At 26.5% G+C, this 19,560-nt stretch overlaps 1 protein-coding gene and 1 long non-coding RNA gene across 7 annotated transcripts in view; one reads left to right on the forward strand and one right to left on the reverse strand.

Moving 5' to 3' along the window:
* The window catches only part of LOC145187990 (uncharacterized), a 37,711-nt gene that overhangs the window by 6,228 nt on the left and 11,923 nt on the right, over nt 1–19,560 (reverse strand). For 3 of the 6 annotated variants that reach the window (XM_090089711.1, XM_090089728.1, XM_090089723.1), the window contains 18 exons: nt 18,197–18,287; nt 17,868–17,945; nt 17,657–17,746; nt 14,127–14,160; nt 8,310–8,392; nt 5,345–5,472; nt 4,957–5,037; nt 2,567–2,637; nt 2,426–2,445; nt 2,170–2,284; nt 1,858–1,910; nt 1,673–1,766; nt 1,422–1,507; nt 1,128–1,253; nt 822–939; nt 580–629; nt 432–482; nt 129–294 (listed from right to left, as the gene is read on the reverse strand). In XM_090089711.1, the coding sequence (XP_089945837.1) occupies nt 129–294; nt 432–482; nt 580–629; nt 822–939; nt 1,128–1,253; nt 1,422–1,507; nt 1,673–1,766; nt 1,858–1,910; nt 2,170–2,284; nt 2,426–2,445; nt 2,567–2,637; nt 4,957–5,037; nt 5,345–5,472; nt 8,310–8,392; nt 14,127–14,160; nt 17,657–17,746; nt 17,868–17,945; nt 18,197–18,287 (1,535 nt within the window). The remainder of the gene's footprint in view (nt 1–128; nt 295–431; nt 483–579; nt 630–821; nt 940–1,127; nt 1,254–1,421; nt 1,508–1,672; nt 1,767–1,857; nt 1,911–2,169; nt 2,285–2,425; nt 2,446–2,566; nt 2,638–4,956; nt 5,038–5,344; nt 5,473–8,309; nt 8,393–14,126; nt 14,161–17,656; nt 17,747–17,867; nt 17,946–18,196; nt 18,288–19,560) is intronic. The other 3 variants (XM_090089720.1, XM_090089739.1, XM_090089734.1) reach the window with 1 other exon arrangement.
* LOC149893260 (uncharacterized) lies at nt 13,598–15,373 on the forward strand. Its single transcript, XR_016453151.1, has 2 exons — nt 13,598–13,841; nt 14,726–15,373. It is a non-coding gene; the product is annotated as an uncharacterized LOC149893260 (long non-coding RNA).

Below are 19,560 nucleotides of genomic sequence, written 5' to 3' on the forward strand. Positions count from 1 at the left end.
AAAAAAACTGGTTAAATTTATCATTTTAAATTTAAATCTTAAAAAATATTGTAAGGTTGTAATTTAGGAAAAAGAAAATTTTGACTATCACCTTCATTGATATATTTGAATTTACAGAACACACTCACCATAATTTTTACTTTTGCCTTTTAATAGACATTTCTTATCGTGCATGAGACGACTGCGCTTTGTGAACAACTTTGTTGCTTTGTAAATAGACTTCACATTGTTGGCACCACTTTTTATTTCAACAACACTTCTCTTGTCAATACTTTTCTTCAACACATCTAAAACCTATAAAATAATCTTCAAATAAATAATTTATACATAGAATAATATTTAAGTAAAACAATCTTTGAATAGAGCTTTAAGAAGCCCATTATTGTTCCAACAACCCCAGGAATTAAACCCAATTAAAAAGAAAAGTTGACCTTTTGTTGTTCATATGATTCTACACTATCATCAACAGCAACAAGGAACTCCTAATAGAAAAAATAAGAACCATTCTAAAGACTTTGAAATTAAGAAAATTAGCACTTTATTTAATAGTTTTTTCCAAGAAAATTCAAAAAGACTTACTTTAACTAAATTAAGAGCTGTTTTTAAGGTGTCGTAACCAGGTTTTGATTCTAAACATAAAAAAATTCATTAAAACAACTATTTTGTTTAAATATTTAACTTAAAACAACCTTTAAAAAATTTACTATTTAAACTAAATACTTTTGTTAAACTTTCTATTCCTAAATGAATAGAAAATTTAACAAAGGTCCTTACATTTCATTTAGAAAAAGAAAAAAAGATGAAAATGAATGCATATTTACCTTTAGTGGCTTTCATGATTGCTTCGATGAGTAAAGGATACTTTGTTATTCGTATTGTGACATATGTGATACATTCAGGTACAGATAATCTGCGTGTCCTCTTATTCAACATGCAACTCTATGAGGAAAAAAAAAAAATTATATATATAATCTATAAATAGTTTATTAAAAAAGACAAAAAGTCACTTTACCATAAAAAGAAATAATATTCAATGACTTACAGAAAAAATAGACTTTTAAAATTGTAAACCCATTATATATTCTAAAAATGTAAAGTGGTTTTATACTTTTAAATATCAAACTCACTCTCATATAACCAGCAAACTGTCTGTCATTTTTTAGGATTTCTTTATATGCTGATAATGCTTCAGAGTGATGACTGCAAAAGTAGCCATAAGTATTTTTTAACATTTCACCATTCTCACCACCAAACTTTAAAACAAAACACAGTAAGAAATTATATATATTGCATATATCTTAAAGTTGGGAAAATATTATAAACACAAAAGTTTATTAAACAAATTTTCTTGTTTGGGTAATTTTAAAATGCTAGATGCTTCAAGTTATCATGAAGAATTTTTCATAAAATCAAAGACTTACTAAGTCAACAAGTATATCCCCTATATGCTCAATGCAGTAATTTGGGCTGCTTTGTTGTCGCTCCTTTAATTTGTTTAAGAAACTACCTAAAACAATAATTTAATGAATAACTTTAATGGAAAAAGAAAAGCAACATTATTAAAATTTTATAACAGAGTAATATTAATAAGCTATTTTTTAAAATCTCTACATAGAAAAATATTCAATTATTTAACATAGTTGAATGACAAATATGCAAGTAAAAATTTTACCATTTAACTCAATAAGTTCATTGAGACGAGGAAATATTGAATCAACAACTGCATGGTCCATCCCCAATACCTCTGTCATTCCATGAGCATATATCTATATCAAACATTTTTTAAACATTTGTTTGATCAGGAAAGTAATGAGACAAAAAATAACACAAGTGAGATTATAAAGCCCAAAAACATACCTTCCTCATAATGTAAAGAACACGAACATAAACAGCTTCTGTTTGAATCAATTCTAAATCAATAAACCAATACATAACCATAACAAAAATCAACAAACCAATTATGTCACACAAATTCCTTTAATTAAAACTGATTTACTTAAGTAAACTTAAGTTAAAAAAAAAAAAACACTAATAATAGTAATAACAATAACAATAATAATAACAACAACATCAACAACAATAACAATAATAAAAAAAATAAGTAAATAAAACTAAAATATACAGACTACATAACTGTCAAAGTGTAAATAAGAAATCACCAAAAATTACCATATATAACATCTTGGCGCTTAATATCTTTGGCTTGCATTTTACGCTGTACTTTTTTATCCACAAGCTCACTCCAAGTTTCAGGTTCATCTTTAGCATCCAAATCAGAGTCATACTAATAAAATCATACTTTTTAATTGTATAATCTTTTGAGAAAAAAAAAATGAAAGCATTGGAATACCTCAAAAAAATAACTTAAATTATTTTTCATCAACTAATATAATGATACTCATTAAAATAAATAAACTAAACTCACTGCATTTTCTTGACAGGTAGCTAAAAAAGAAACATCTTTATTAAAAAAAAAAAAGCACACAGTAAAAAATTACAAAAAATTAACACAGCAAGAAATTTTACTTGTTATAAAACTGTTTAAAAAGATAATATTAACACTAACGTGTATTATAATCTGTGTCATCTGCAATATTTGAAAGAGATTCAAGTGAAGATTTGGAGTTGCTTAAATTTCTATTAAAAGAAAAAGTTGGAAAAAATTTTTTAACTATTTTTTCTCATAATTTACTATTTTCAAAAACTTCAAAAAAAAATCCATTTAACAATAACTCTACAAGTGCATGTTTGGTATGAACTCTACAAGCTTATATTTAGTAAAACAGTCTCAGCCATTTTCTGAGTTCTTAATCCATTAGATTTTACTCAAATAATTCTAGACTAACAAACCCAAACAAATTTTAAAACATCGTTTAGAATAAATAAAACAATCCTATGCTTAAAACAATACTATTTGCACCTAATATTTACTTAATCATTTTCAACAAATATTTACAAATTTTTAATGATCCATGAAACATCCTATCAACACATAATTATAGTATAACTGCATCCATGTTTAATAAAATAATAATAAGTATTTGTTATCTTGAGCATAAATGTGTAAGTAAAAACAGCCAGAACAAACAACAAAAAAAACTTAATGTACTTTAACTCATTCATTTAATTTTTATTTAACATTTGTTTTTTTTTTAAAAAAAAAAAATAAAAATAAATAAATAAAAAAAATAAAAAAAGCACTAATAAAAATCGAATACAAAAAATATAACAACTTGAAAACTAAACTAGTAGTTTTCAAGTTGTTATATTTTTAACTTAAGATTTTGACTTAAATATTTTTGCTTGCTTCATTTTGTGAGATTCTTCAAGTTAAAAAATTACAAAAGTTGTTAATATAAATTCATCTTCAATGACAGATGAAGAAAGAGAAAATCAAAAACTATTTTTTTACAATGACACTTACAATGAAATACGTCGAATCTTCTTTTTATTAGCTAAAGCAGCAATATTGAATGGTTCCAAACCAAAAATTGCACTTCGAGTGCGCCTCATTAAAGGCCTCTCTGGTGGACTGTTTATATTAACACTAAAAGTCCTCATTAGTTGTGGTCTCTCCTCAATAACCTGCATTCTTGGAGTGTAATAAGAACTCTCCAAAACATGGTGACAGGGAAAATTTTTTTGCAACAACATTTCCTTATCTATGTTAGATACTCATAAATATTCTGTTTGTTAAAAGGTAACATGAAAGGTTATAAGACTTTTAACTACAACTTAATACACATGACTGTAATGATATTTATGACTGAAATGACCACAAAAATCCTTACAGCTCTTAAAAACTACATAGTCACTAATAACTTTTTCCTCTTTGCTTTTTTTTCTTCTTTCTTCAATTATCATTTGCAAACAAAACAAAACAAAACAAAAAAAAAAACTATTTGGAGTACTTAAAAATAAAAACTTTCCCATAACAATTAAATTAAAGACATGGAAAACATAACAAACCATCACCAGCAAAAACACTTACTGAAGTTTATCAACATCAGTAACAGAAAGTGTTTCAAAACCTTCCTTAAATCATACCAAAGTCAGCACTGCAGGGGTAAAGCTAACAACAGTTAACAAATGCTCAAACTTGAGCTTACAAAAATAAAGTTTTGATAAATTAAAGACAACATCAATACTCTATATGTAAAAAAGATTAACTACTAATATAAACTCAATTTAAACTTGTAGCTAGTTCATTGGGTTATGTGCATAGATAAGATGGTGGATGATGTGATAATTTAAATTACAAAACTGAAACCAACAGTTTTATTGATATTTATTAACAATAAATTACTTTTAGGTTTAAGGAAAAATCAAGGATTTGATTGTAAATTGATAAACTTTCTTACAATCAATAAATATATATTTTGAGTTACATAAATGTTAAAAACACAGTTCATTACAAACAGTGATTCACTAATAAAATGAAATATCCTAAATATGATGATTTAAATCTGATGTAAGAATTAATGTAACAGGTTTTTCAAAAATTAAGTTTTTTACTATTTTTTACAGGTTGATTATAAAAATAAGATCAATAAAACATTAAGATCAGAATAATATAGTTTAAACAGCAATAAGTATTACTGACTTAAAATAAAAGCTAATAGCAAAAGCTTTCTTTTGCAGTCTGAAAAAACAGCTTTTTATCAGTTTTAATATAATCTAAGTAATAATAGAGCTTATGAAGCTTTTCAAATGTATTGCTATTTGAAAGTAATAATAATAATTACTTAATAAATTTATTCTTAAACAAAGTTTTCTGTAAAGTAGTTCAATAGTAGTTCAATAAAATATAAAATCACCCATATTGAATACCCATCAGAATAACAAATCCAATATGTAAGACTATACCATATACAACTATTTAGTTTATATCATTTCTATTGTCAATTAAATAGATATCATTAAACTGATGACAAGCTCATAAAAAGAATTACTTACTGTGATTGGTCTAATAAGATACAGGGAACTTCAGAGCTACTTTCAATGTTTACATCAACTTCTGATTCAACAGAGCTACTTCTAAAGCATCAAGATAAAACAATATCTTAGTTATCTTTTAATTGGTGTTTGAATGTCTTGCTGCCATGAGTTAAAAGATGAATTATAAAACTCTTTATTTATTGATACTTATCTAATGTTTTTAAGATTTTATTTTCTTTGGAAATTTTTACTTTTAGTTTGAAGCAAAGGTTATCTAAGTATAAGAAAAACTTATTTTTCTAAAATCTAATTTTATCATAGAAAAAGATAATCATTTAAATAGCAAGATTTTACAGAATTTTTAATGAAGTTAATTATTGGTTTTGCAAAAAAGAGATAAGTTTACTTTTGCTGAATTACAGGAGATTTCCTATCAGATGATCGGAGTTTATTTGTGCCATCTTTGGAATTCCCTATATTCCTTATGAACATTGCTTTGTGATTCTCTGCATTCGTTTTCGAGTCTATGGTAACCTACACCAATAATATTCATTTAGTAATTTTATAAAGCTGCATAAACCTTTACTTTACAGATATAAAAATTTTTGACAAACTATATTTTCTGTACAGAATATCACTACCTATCTAATTTATATTTTTAATATCTAATTTAAAGTTTCTAAGCATACATTAAAGAGCAGTGTATGTACATACAGATTACAAAAAGTTTAATCTATTTAACAACATGAACTAAAACAAAATAAGCTCTCTTTTATTTGTAATGAACAACCTGACATTTTGTATTCAAGTAATTACACATCAAATCAACCAGCCCAAACACTTTATGACTCAGAATTTCTTTAAATTTTGTCTGTCATTCTATTATTTTTCATTGGTTTATTTCATGATTATGAAATTCTTAACAAATCTAATCAAAACCACAAAAATTATGAAACTATGCATTTAGATGATTTAACTACACTTAAACTGTCTAAAACTAAATGTAAAGTAATCCAAAATCAAAGAGTATCATTTTTTATATTGAAAATTTTGGAAAACTGACAGCTCATAACACCCTGCTTTATTTCTTATACTATTTGTTCTTAAGCAATCTAGTTATACATCAAGTAGCATTTTTTAAAAAATATGCTATGAAACACTTAAAAAAAAAAAACATTTATCAAAAGTTAGCTATTCTGATTGAAAGAATTGTATATTTTGAAATGTACTACCCTAGCTACATATAGAGCCAGGGTATATATATAAATTTAATGTTAAGTATTAACTTTAACATTGCCAATCTTAAAAGCCAACAGCAAATGTCATCTTAACATGTAGGCATTAATATCTGAAATAAAACTTAGAAAGAATATTGCATTTGTAATGAAAAAATTGTTAAACTCAGCCATTAGTTTACAAGCAGATCATTTAACAATAGAGGCATTCCAGACTTTTTGAATTTTCTCTCAAAACTAATTAAAGTTAGAGGTTTGTTTATCTTGTAAAGCCACCCCAATATCAAACCATGTTCTCAATTGGGTTCAGACTGGTTCTTTGGGGTGGCCATTCTAGAATACTTATCTTATTTTTCAAGCCAAGATTTTACAGATCTTGTAAAATGCTTTATGCCATTGCTTTGCATTAAAATCCAACTAATAAGTAGATTATTATCAATATATGGCTCCATTACATTTTGTAATATATCTTTTTATTTGATCTAAACTTCCATAAATTTTAAGCAGTGGACTGATACCATGCGGGGATATAGCTTCCAGATTAAGTTTGGCTTCATTCTTCCATAAAACATTTTGCCATAAGGAAATGTTTGTATCGAGGAACTTTTTTTGCAAAACTTAATTGCTTTAGTCAACTTTATTTTGAAACAAGGATTTTTTTTTTTGCTATCCAGCCTCAAAGGCTTCTTGTAAATGACAACAAATGGTTGGAGCTGACACAACTACGTGATAATGTTCTTTAACTTTCATTTTTATTTCATTATAAGTTAAAAAAAAGATCTTTTTAGACATTTTAACAATATGGCAATCCTATTGGTTTAAGTTTTTCTTGGTGGCAGCTTATAAATTTTATCAATGGTATTGTATTTTTCAATATGTTTACGATAGTTTTGAGTCAATTTACAAGAACACCTCAATTGATACATAATTTGAGAAATATTAAATCTGTCAAAACTGGCTGTCAGAGACCATGATTTTTTGGCTAAAGAAAATCTGGCCTCTTTGTTTTATTTAACTCTCAGGGTGGGTATAAATTGAGAAAATACTGTGATATCAACATCTTAACATTGGCACCCTCAAGGCTGCCATTACCAAGTGGTGGGCTTAAATGGCAGTTAAAAAAAAAAAAAAGACTCTACTAAATGGGTATGACAAGTTATGTACAATCCCAAGAACCCATGCTTTTTATCAATTTACACCACTACCTATATGTATTCTGGCAATTAAAAGATTAAGTCTGAAACAGATGATTTGGTATTTGAGCTTGATAAGAAAAAGATTGGTGGATTGGTAAAGTGAAAATGTAAATGATGAATGAAATTATATCTACACTATATTCTTGTACAGCATATTTTTGAAACAGCATCTACTAAAGCTACTTAAAAAAGGTTAAATTTTTTAAAAATTTTTTGCTTTTTGACAAATCAGTGCAAAAACTTACATAGATACATGTAAAAATTTGTAATTCCAAATACTGATGTAGCTTTTGTATACAAAATAATGCAAATCCGAATAAAAAATGAACTTTCCAGATTTTGAAGAAATAAATTTTTTACTGTTAAAAGGAAGAGCTTGAGTTTACAGCAGAATGGAACTTATTTTTCATATTCTCACAGAACTGACAACTGATAAAATTTAAAATTAGAATCAGTATTAAACAAAATGGAAACAAGCTTATAAACTAAAAGAAAATTTTATATCTGTAGAGTAAAAGGAGTTTAATCAAAAATATAAAAATCAGATGCATTAAACTGGCTCATTAATTAGCCAGTTTAATGTATCAGATTTATGCATTTTTGCTTTTGATAAAATGTATTGATAAAAAAAAGGTTCAAATTAGCTAATTTATTTTCAATGCCACTTGTATAACTGAGTTTTTAGTTGATCTCCCACAGGTTATATTTGCTGATTTTTTTATTAAGCTTTTTTCCTTGATTAATTAAAAAGGTTGTTTGTTGCTGTTATTGTAGCTATTATTTTATTAGAATTTTTAAAACAAGAGCAGGAATATATGCATAGTTCTAAGGGAAATTTCAATGGAGAATATACTGTTAGAAAATATCATAAAAGAAATGTAGGTAATTAGTTTTAATCATAATACTTTACATAATAAAAATAGCATAAAAGTTTTCTTACTGCTTTTTGATTATTTCGAAAAGAGTTGCCACGCTTTGTTAAGAAGCTACTTGAAGATTTAGCATCTGTCTTTGATATTGGAACTAAAACCAAAATTAAACTTGTTTTATCAATACTTCATTTTTCATTGTGTTATAGTTAAATATTAGGGGTATCCATAAGTAATCACATATTTATAGTGTGGAATATTTGTTTCAGGCTAGCTCAGAGTGTGAATGCATACAGACGTGTTTTACTACACAATGTAATATCTGTGACCTTGAATTTAGTGACTAAAGTGAATTTAAACATTTTTATTACTCTGGTGAAAAATGGTGGATGATTAACCAACTGAAGAACATTTACATCATTACATGCTGTTTCAATCAGGTAACAGTGCAACAGTTATAAAAAAAAATTTTGTAATGTGCATGGAGACGTATTGAAGGTCAAAAAGTGCCAAAATTAGTTTAGAAAATTTTCCAATTGTGATTTTGACTTGTTTGATGGCAATCAAAATAGGTACTCAGTAAGTTTGATGATGCTTTAAAAATATTGGTGGAAACAAATCTGAAACTGAGTATCCAGGAAATAGTAAACACTCTTCAAACCTCTAGGTCAATACTTCAAAAACATCTTCAAAAAATCAAGAAGGTTTACAGGGAGGGTATATGATTCCTACATCTATTGTCTGAGAAGAATAAAGATCAACAGTATACAATTTGCACATCTCTTTTGTGCAGACAAATGGAGTTGTTTTTACAAAGGATTGTTACTGGTGACAAGAAATGGGTGTTGTACAACACCAACAAGTACACCAAACAATGGCTTTCCCAAATCAACAAGCTATACCCACTCCTAAACCATCCCTTACTTTAAAGAAAGTGTTATTATGCATTTGGTGGGACTGTGGAGGCATAATCCATTTTGAACTATTGAAACAGGGAGAACAACTATGGCTGAATTGTATTGCCAACAATTGGATAGATTGTACAACCAATTGTTGGTAAAACAACCAGGTCTGGTCAACAGAAAAGGAGCAATATTGCAACAAGATAATGCCAAGCCACACGCAGCAAAATTAACCCTAGAAAAAAAAAGGCAGCTAAACTGGGAGGTCTTATCACATCCTCCATATTCACCAGACAGAGCACCACCGGATTTTCATTTATTCCATTCCATGGAACATTACCTGAAGAATAAAAATCTCAAAAATGTTGACGATGTTTGAACCTAGAAGAATATTTTTCTTCAAAAGAATCTAAATTTTACAAAAGGGGAATGGAAACTCTACCAACAAGATGACAAAAGGTCATTGATAATGATGGAAATTGTATAATTAATTAAAAATAAAATTAAAAGTAATTAAATTCTTTTTTTTTTTGTTGCCACTTAAATAATTGATTACTTGTGGGTACCCCTAACAATAGGCACATCATGAATTAAATCAGTTACATAATGCATGTAGACAAATATATACATACATACATAAGGTATGTGCAAAAATATATGCATGAGTGCATGTATCAAAATCTAATATAAACGTATTACAACTAAATGATTGCTACACTAATATTTTCAATTTTTCTAAATAATTAGTTCAGTAAAGCATAATAAGATATAAAAATTGTTGAATGATGCTGCTTTAGTAACCTGCTACCAAAAACCCTTGCTACAAAATCATCAACAGTTATTTGGCTGGTAGGATACCCACTGCCTCTAATTGAGCAGCAAGAGTACCTTACAGTATAGTTCTAGATTGTGCTTTTATAAGATGACAAAGCTTCAATAGTTGAGGCTTTCAATATTGGTGCAATAAAATATCCCTGTTATTAATTAGAGAAAATATTGTTAGCACTGCTACATCTCAGATTACTTGTTAAGAAACTGAACATATCTTAATTATTTGTGCCTCAAAATACAAATATATCTCGGGAAGGGTTAAAAATCAACTTCATAACAAAGAGGAATAAACATTTTAATCCAACTCATAAGTGAGAAAAAATGAATTTAAAAAAAGGCTTTAATCTCAACAAGCTACTAACATTTAAGGTGATCTTTTTTTTAAAATCAATTTGTAAATATGTGTAAAACAAGAAAATACACTCGGAAGATCTGTCCTCATATAGACTAAAGATCACTTCATTAAACTTTACTTATACCTTTGTATATATACTTTTTGATACCCTTGTATACCAGGGTATCACAGATACCAGGAGAATAAAAATTATTTACAACAGGTGATTATTGTGTAGCTGGATGGCAAAAGGTATTTTAAAACTGTTTGTATTCCATGACTAATACACAATATGTATTGACAGCTAAAAATGAATTTATCTAAATTATTATAAATTAAAGTTTTACAGTTCCCAAATAAGTATCAAATAAAGTATCAAATAAGATAATTTTGAAAGAAAAATCCAGCTATTTGTTTTAGTAATAAAAATTAAACTTATAATTTCAGAAAAGTTGAATTATTACCTAAGTTATTTTAGAAAATCTAAATCATTATCTAACATTCTTTTAAAAAATACATATTTTAAATTTAAATTAAATGCATTTGTATTAGTTAGAATAGTTAATCTACTATTTAATTAGGGTTAAGCCAACTCTAGAAGAGTTTTAAATTACTTTCTTCATTCTGAGTTTCATGCCAGCAGAGCACAACAATTATATCTATACACGAAATATGTATTACACTGCTAAAATTGCAAGCGAAATATAAATATACATATTGATTGCTTACAACACAGAGAAGGTTGTTTACACTGCTAAAATTGCAAGCGAAATATAAATATACATATTGATTGCTTACAACTACATAACTCATAATACTGAGAAAAATTGACTAAGAAAAACTCTTCTCAATAATTTATCTTCAAATCTTAATGTAGATAAAATATGTGCTCCAAACCAATTGGTATATAGTGTAGGACATATATATATATATATATATATATTTATTTATTATATGAACTTCAGTAAATACGAATTCTCTCAATACTAATTTTTTATTTTTTCAAAAAAATTTTCGCTAGATTATTGATACTAGCATCTTCAGCTTTAATTACAAATATTATTAAATTCAATTACAAACAAACATTAACGGTAATGTCACTTTTTAATGGCTTCTTTAAACTTCGCTTTAGTTGGGCTTCTTTAATATTTCGTAGGTATAAAAAATATTTCTTAGAAAAAATAAAAAATTAGTATTGAGAGAATTCGTATTTATTGAAGTTCATATAATAAATTTATTCAACTCTCATACAAGATGTCGTCATTTAAAATATATATATATATATATATATATATATATATATATATATATATATATATATATATATATATATAGACACACACACACAGACACACACACAGACTAATTGCTATTGATTATACACAGACATATACTTTAAAATAGCTTTGAGTGCTTTTGTGTGATGAAGTATTAAAAAATAACCAGTGGTAAATAAGTATTTTATGGAGAAAACATGTTTTGAGATGCTTTAACATATCATATTCAACTCTTATGAATTTTTCTAGCTACTTAAATAATACACACACCATGCATTTTTTGTAAAAATGCCTTTTTATCTATTTGTTTGTTTAAATACTTTGTGTGAAATTTTTTATAACAAGTTGACAATATTTATTATGATTAGAAAAACTAGATAACAAGCTACTAAGGTAAACCATATAGATTAACTAAGGAATGTATCAACAACAGAGTAAATCTTATTAGAACTATTCAACAAAGACATTTAGCTGGATAAATCTCCCTAAAAATATTATATTATGCGAGACTCAACTTTTTGTTCACATATGAAAATATCTGTGTTATTATTCCCATAGCTAAAGCTGATAAAAAGCTTTAGAGCTACATATAACTTCATTTTAATGACAATGTTTACTCTTGACTTAGAGGAGATATAATAAATTTTGGATTCTCTTTCTGATCAAATTCTTTTTAAAAAACTAAATATAACCAAGCGACTTGGGACCGTACTCTCAAATTTGTAGTAGCCATTACGACAAATCGGATTTCCCTATCTTTTCCCCCCTAATTAACTGAGTATTTCGCAGAATAAATTTAGTTAAAAAAATCATAACTAAAAATTCTTCTCTTTTCACTTTTAAAGATTTTATTAAAACAAACAAAATTTTTATTAAACGTATTAACATATTTCAAAATAATTTTCTTCACATACTATATCTTTACCATTGTGTTTAAAATAACGCGAACAATAAGTATTAAAGGTTATTTGGAGAGGTTTCGTGTTTTAATGCACTCCTCCTTTTAAAATAACGTTACTGACGTCACTATAATAAGTGGCTCTGCTAAAGTAACACGTGAAAACATGTCGCGTAATGATGGTTAAAGAATACAATTATCAAGATTAACTATAGTTGTCTTTTAAGCGTATTTAAGAGATATTCGCATAAGAATGTGTATAAGCATGCATGCATGCATGTATGTTTGTATGTATGTATGTATGTATGTATGTATGTATGTATGTATGTATGTATGTATGTATGTATGTATGTATGTATGTATGTATGTATGTATGTATGTATGTATGTAAGTATGCAATAAACATAAAAAACAAATACCGAAATTTAAAAGTAAGGTTAAATTTGTTCTATTTCTACAATAAGCATTTTTTTCGTCAGATAATTAACATTGCGCGTTAGCGTATAAGCTTTTCCGGCTTGCTTTTACTGCTGGCAACTGTTTTTTTCCTAAGCTTTAGGGTTTACAAAATTTTTAAAACGAGAGCGGTTGTCAGGTTTCTAAGTCAAGCCAAATAAATTTAGTTAGTGTTCTTAGGAACTGCAAATTTCACAGCTTTCATTTGATTAATAAAAAAAAAATTTAATATTTTTTTAAAAAATATATTGGAATGTTTGAGTTTATTATTTAAAGAAATGCAATTCTAAAAATGTTTTTTAAAAATTAATGCTTAAAAAAAAACCACGACATAATTGTTTCATTAGCAGCCAAAATGAATAAGGATTGCTGAAACTCCTAGACAACATGGGGATTTGTATTTTATGCAAAAAATACGTAATGTTCAACCTTTTCGTCACTAAAATCTTTTATTTTTTTTTTTAAAAAAGAATTTTTTGCAAACTTCTCGTTGTTTACTTTAGAGCGTGTGGAAACTTAATCGAGAACATCCTTATTTTCATTTAACGTCGTCAATGCAGCGGATGTTTACATGCTTTAAGAACTGGAAAGCTGTGTATTTAACTGAATTCATAAAGTAAAATAAGTGTGCTCGATAAGCTTTAATTTAATATTTCTTGCTAAACACATATTTCTTTCAGGAGAGATCAAGCTATTGTAAATGACGACAACAATTTATAAGCAAGGCTATTAAAATAACAATTTATAAGCGGAGCAAGTTATTTTTAAGCGGTATGAAAGCCAGGTACAGAGGTAAAAAGTAACCGAACTGTTACGGCCATATTAAAATAATCCGACAAAAAACGAGAAGCAATAAAAGCCTATATCTAAGAAAAAGACAACGTTTAGAAGATAAGAATGTCTAGGTAATATTTCTACATACTTTGTTTTTAAAGACAAAACTATATTATAAAGTGCAGTTAAAAATAACAAATGAAATTGAAAATGTTGGAAACAGAGAAATATGGGGCGAACAACTTTATTCGCAATTGTTCGTCCGTTTTTTGAGCAGAAAACACAATAAGCGATGCATTATTAAAAAGTAACTGAATGAAATCTTACGTACTTTTGATTTGGATTATGATTAGATTGATAATGCAAAGTTACAAATACAAAGTTACAAATAAAAACCTTACACGTGAAATACTTACTTTCTGATTTAAGAGGCAACTTCAAAACTTTTGTCTAAAATTAAAATGAAATGTGTCAACTTTTGAATTTTAAAAGAATTATTTTTTTAACATCTTTTAGTACACTGTCCTCCAAAACATATGCAACTTTTTTATAAATCGTATAAAACAGCATTTGTTGTTATTAGTTTACATTTTTTCTTAAAATAATTTTTTTCGTGATTTCATGATTGAATGAAACTTTATATAATTATTTTTCAAGTGAATTACCGTGGTGTGACCTAACAAAGTCCTATGCTTTAAGAAAGTCCTAATTTAAGAAATGACAAATTTCGTATATATAAAAGAAACATTTGCGGAAAAAAACTTTGTTGTTTTAACTAGATATCTAGTTAGATAAAATAACTAAATTTTTTTCTCTAAATGTTTATTTTATGTATACGAAATTTGTCATTTCTTAAATTAGGACTTTCTTAAAGCATAGGACTTTGTTACGTCACACCACGGTATGTAAACAAAAAAAAAAAAACTACATCAATTTTTAAGGAAAAAAAAAAAAGAAATTGTTGCTAAAAAAAATAATGAAACCAGTAACTTAAGTTATATCCTTTACTTTTTAGGATCATGGAACATCTTTTCGGCATAGATTCGATGAGGTTATTGATTTTTTCTTGTATCTTCTCATTCCACATGATTTCAATAGAATTACATAAGCTCACCGGCGTTTTTTTTGAAGGGTCTTTTGTATCTTAGAGAAAAATTCTGCTTGATGCCACAAATTTTAAAACTTGATGCCATAATAAAAAAAAGTTTTTAAAACTTGATGCCATAATAAAAAAAAGTTTTTAAAACTTGATACTATAAATCTTCAATCAGATTGAGTTCAGATGATTGAGCTGGCTACTTCATTACTTTAATTTGATTTGTTTCAAACTATTGTTAACGAGTTTAGACATGTAATTTGGGTCGTTGTCTTGTTAAAATGTCCGTAGAAGAAGCTTATTACTATCAGCATGAGGAACCATCTTTTCCTCAAGTATATCACAATAAACAAATCAATCCATATTGCCATTTATTCGATGGATAGGTTCGATAGATAACTCCACTAAAACCAGAAAAACAACCCCAAACCATTGCACCTTTTCCACCACCATGCTTGATCGTTACTCTTGTGTAGATAGGATCCAAACACTTACTTTAAGTCTACGTATCTTCATATTACTATTTGGACCTTTCAAATTGTACTTTGATTCATCGCTCCACGATATTCTTTTCCAATCAATAATAGTCCAGTGTCTATGAACATTTGCGAAATCAATTTTAGCTTTCCAATTATTTGGAGAAGTCCTGAAAGTTGTAACTGCCTGCAAACTGGACTAAAAGTTATAGTTTTTGAATGGTATCATTATCTCTGTCAAAAGGATTCTTTTTGACGTGACAATTTTTCTGTCGGTGAAACATCATGTTTTGCGTGTTTTTCTGCCCTTATGTTCTGTTTCTAAAAGACTACATCCATTAAATCGCTAGATTGTTTGACATGTAATTGATTTGTTAATGGATAACTTGGTGACAATTTAACTCCTTTCTTATATTCTTTGATGTTCTGAAAAATCTAAATTAAATTTGTTTCCTGCTATTACATAAGACCTATATTCAAAAAAATAGTAAGACGAAATTGTTAATATTACGACACATTTCTTAAACACACTGTTGCTCCACCTGAGCTCCATAATTTGATGGGAGTTGTGGATAAACTTTGTACTTTGCTTTTAAGTGTTTGGAAGCTTTTCAAAACTGTTTGAAGACACACTACATGTTAATAAAAGGGTACCATGGCCTAGGTTTAGATGGAAACAATTCCAATAGATTTACATTCCTGTTAGAAGCTTAAGAGAGGGATGTTACTTTACTGCAAAAATTGATATTTTACCAATAATTAACTATTTGAGTAAGTTTTGATTAAGAAAATCAGCAGTGTTTGGTTTAAAACTGGGTACAGATATTTCTTTTAAAACTGAAGAGTTTAAAAGTTTATTTTCTAGTCTTTAAATATATTTTAATGTCAGAATCTCCCCTTTATATTGAATTTTGTGATGAACAACTTCACCATATTGTTTTGCATAGTTACCTAAGCTAATATAACACAATAATATCAGTTAAGGTAATTATGGAGAACAATCTACTGAAGCTGTTTATCACAAATTTAAAAAAAACTTTATAAGAACCATATGACACAAAAGTTACAGAGAAAAGCTAAAATCTGCTTTAGTGAATTTTAGCTTAAATAAACAATAGCCTCAATATCATTTGTGTTATAAATTTATTTATGATTATTTTAATATGACTGTAAATAAAATAAATAATTGTAAATGAGTCATTTTGGCTACCATAATTGAATCGATTTTTGTTAAAAGGGCAGAAGTCAAATTTTTCATCAAAATGATTTTGATGTGGTTTTATATTGCTTGAAGATTGACACAATGATTTGTGTTAAAAGGGAGTCCCTAACTGTATCCATAATAACACAGTAAACTAGTAAACATCTTAGTTTCTCTTAAAGGGATGTAAGTCAATACTATGTAAACCATCGCAATGATTAGCTACTATAATAATTACTTTTTATGTTATGTTTGCTGTTTTTTGCCTTGAAATATTTTGAAACATTTACTAAATATGTTCAATATGTGTTACACTTATAAAACTACTATGAACCTTAAAAACTTGATTTATTATTTTCATTCAAACGGTTTACTTTATTCATCTTTAACTTTTTGCTAGAAGGGCAATTTTTTAGATTTTTTGCTTTTATTTACTTAAAAAGTTCAAAACTTTATCCATGTTATAAAATAACAACTTTTATTTTTAAATTAATTTTTTGAGGTTTTTTTTAAAAAAGTTTTTTAACATGAAGTTTTTTTATTTCTTGAAAAATGTGCATTTTGTGACTTACGTCCTATCAACCAAAAACTGATTCAATTTATCAAAATTTTGGAAGAAAAAAAGAAAAAAAATGATACATTTTAAATTTGAAAATAGACATATTTAGCACTTAGCTCAGATTTTTTCGACGACATAAATTTTGTTTATTAATGCATATGATTGATTAAATGTAAAAAAAGTCAAGAGAGGGGAGAGTTTCAAACTGGCAGTCAACTTGGAAAACAGAATACCACTTCTGATGATATGACACTAATAAAATGACAAAAATTAACACTTATCTGTTGTTTTTTGTTTGCACTTAGAAAAAAATAGTTTAAAATGTTGCTAATGTTTTTGAGAACAACATTTTTATATATAAGTAATATTATGTCAATTAAAGAATTTTTTTTTTAAGAATAATTCCTGTATTCACTAATTAAAATTGAAAAAATTGTATTTTTAACTTGATTGCTTATATTTTGGAAGACAGTATAAATCATATTAAATAACAATATTTAGATTTATTTTATAACAAATTTAAAAAATACAAAGAATATATAAACTCATAAATATAAAAAAGGTTTAGCAAACTTAAAAAAATTTTATAATTAGGTCCAGACACTGAAAATTACCTTAGGATCAGAATCTTTTCTATTTGCTTGTTTATTTTTTTTCTCCTTTTCCTTTTCCTTTTCCTTTTCCTTTTCTTTGTCTTTCTGAGCCTAAAAAGTTTAAGTTTAGAGTTACAAAAGCCATTTGTTATAAAACATAAATAAAAAGAGATCAGTTGTCAGTTAGATTCCTATTAACAAAAGGAGACAATTGACAGAAGACTGACAATACCTTTTTATCTTTTTCATTTTTTTTATTTGTAGGTATGATACCAAATCGCTTTTTTATTTTTTCATCACTTGATTTGCGCTAATATTAAATATATAATAAGTTTGAAATGTAGATATTTTTTCTTTCCTGAAAATTAATCTTTTTCTTTCATAATTCTGTTTCTTTTTTCAAATTCTCTGTAGATTCAGAAAAAAGTGATTTTCTTAAAAGTAAAATCTTATTTCATCAAATGGTTCAATAAGGTTTTAACTGCTTTTAAATATTTTTCATTTGTTTATCATTTGTATTAAATGTTTTTTATTTGACTAAGAAGTATTGTTCTAGCTTACCTCATGTGCAAAACGATTTACAATAGATACACTTGTTGCTTCATCTGTATCTTCATCATCTTCTTCACTCATCAATTTTAACCGAATACTGCTAAGTATTGAATTCATTTAATAAATGTTACTTGTTTTCAAAATAATCTTTCAAAACTCTAACATAATGAACTAAATTGGTTTTGAAAGACTATAGGACAAACAAACATTTCAGACAATTTTTACTATTTTTGAAAAGGAAATAAAGCTATTCGTAGAAAACTAAATGTGAGAGCAACATCTTAAAGGTAGAGTAGTGTTAGAATTAGTTTGAAAACTTTGATGCTTTGATAACTTTGATGTTAAAAATGTTAAATGCTCAGCAAGACCAGTTTTATGGATGATGACAAAGTGAAGAAAACAAATGGAATCTGATCTGATTATATCAAGGTCTTTATTTCATTTTTTGATGAACGAAACAACATGATAAATTCCTCTGAACACAACACAAGAAATTAATGTTGAGTGTTGAGAATCATTTAAAACTTGGATAAATAAGAAAAGGTATGTGGTACATATATTATATCACACAACTTTTGACCATTAATACATATATTAAGTCATGCAGTTTTTGACCATTTTTACACCAACTAATATCATCCAACTTTATAACTCACCCAATAAAAATTGGTCTTTTTGAACAACTGTGATAACTGCTAACATTTAGAACAACTTTTTTCAATTTTTTTAAAATTGTAAATAATTTGTAATTAATAGTAGTTAATTACAAAAACTCAATTATTTACAATTTAAAAAAAATAAATAACTACTAAAAAAGATGATAATAATAATAATAATAATAATAATAATAATAATAATAATAATAATAATAATAATAATAATAATAATAATAATAATAATAATAATAATAATAATAATAATAGTAATAATAATAATAACAAAATAGTAACAATAATAATAATAACAAAATAATAATAATAATAACAATAATATTAACAATAATAATAATAATAATAATAAAATAGTAATAATAATAATTATAATAATAAAATAATAATAATAATAATAATAATAGATTGTATCACCTGAGATAATACAATCAAAGTATTTAAAAGTAACATTTGTAAATAACTTGAGTTTTTATTAATGCATGACAATGAATTGATAAAACTCCAAATACTTTGGTACTACATGAGTTTAAAGAAATTCATCTAACAAAGCATACTAACACCTGCACAAATGAGATGTAAAGAAAATTAATCTATTTTTAAAATGCATGATAATAGGCTATCAAAAGTGTCTACAAAAACACAAACCAAAAAAGGATGTGGAACTAGCACAACATCAGTTCACTTTAAAACAATTCACCTTAA

This window comes from Hydra viridissima, unplaced genomic scaffold, assembly GCF_058129835.1.
Source record: "Hydra viridissima isolate aposymbiotic clone 2 unplaced genomic scaffold, HvirCarnegie_v1 scaffold_1, whole genome shotgun sequence".
Taxonomy (NCBI): domain Eukaryota; kingdom Metazoa; phylum Cnidaria; class Hydrozoa; order Anthoathecata; family Hydridae; genus Hydra; species Hydra viridissima.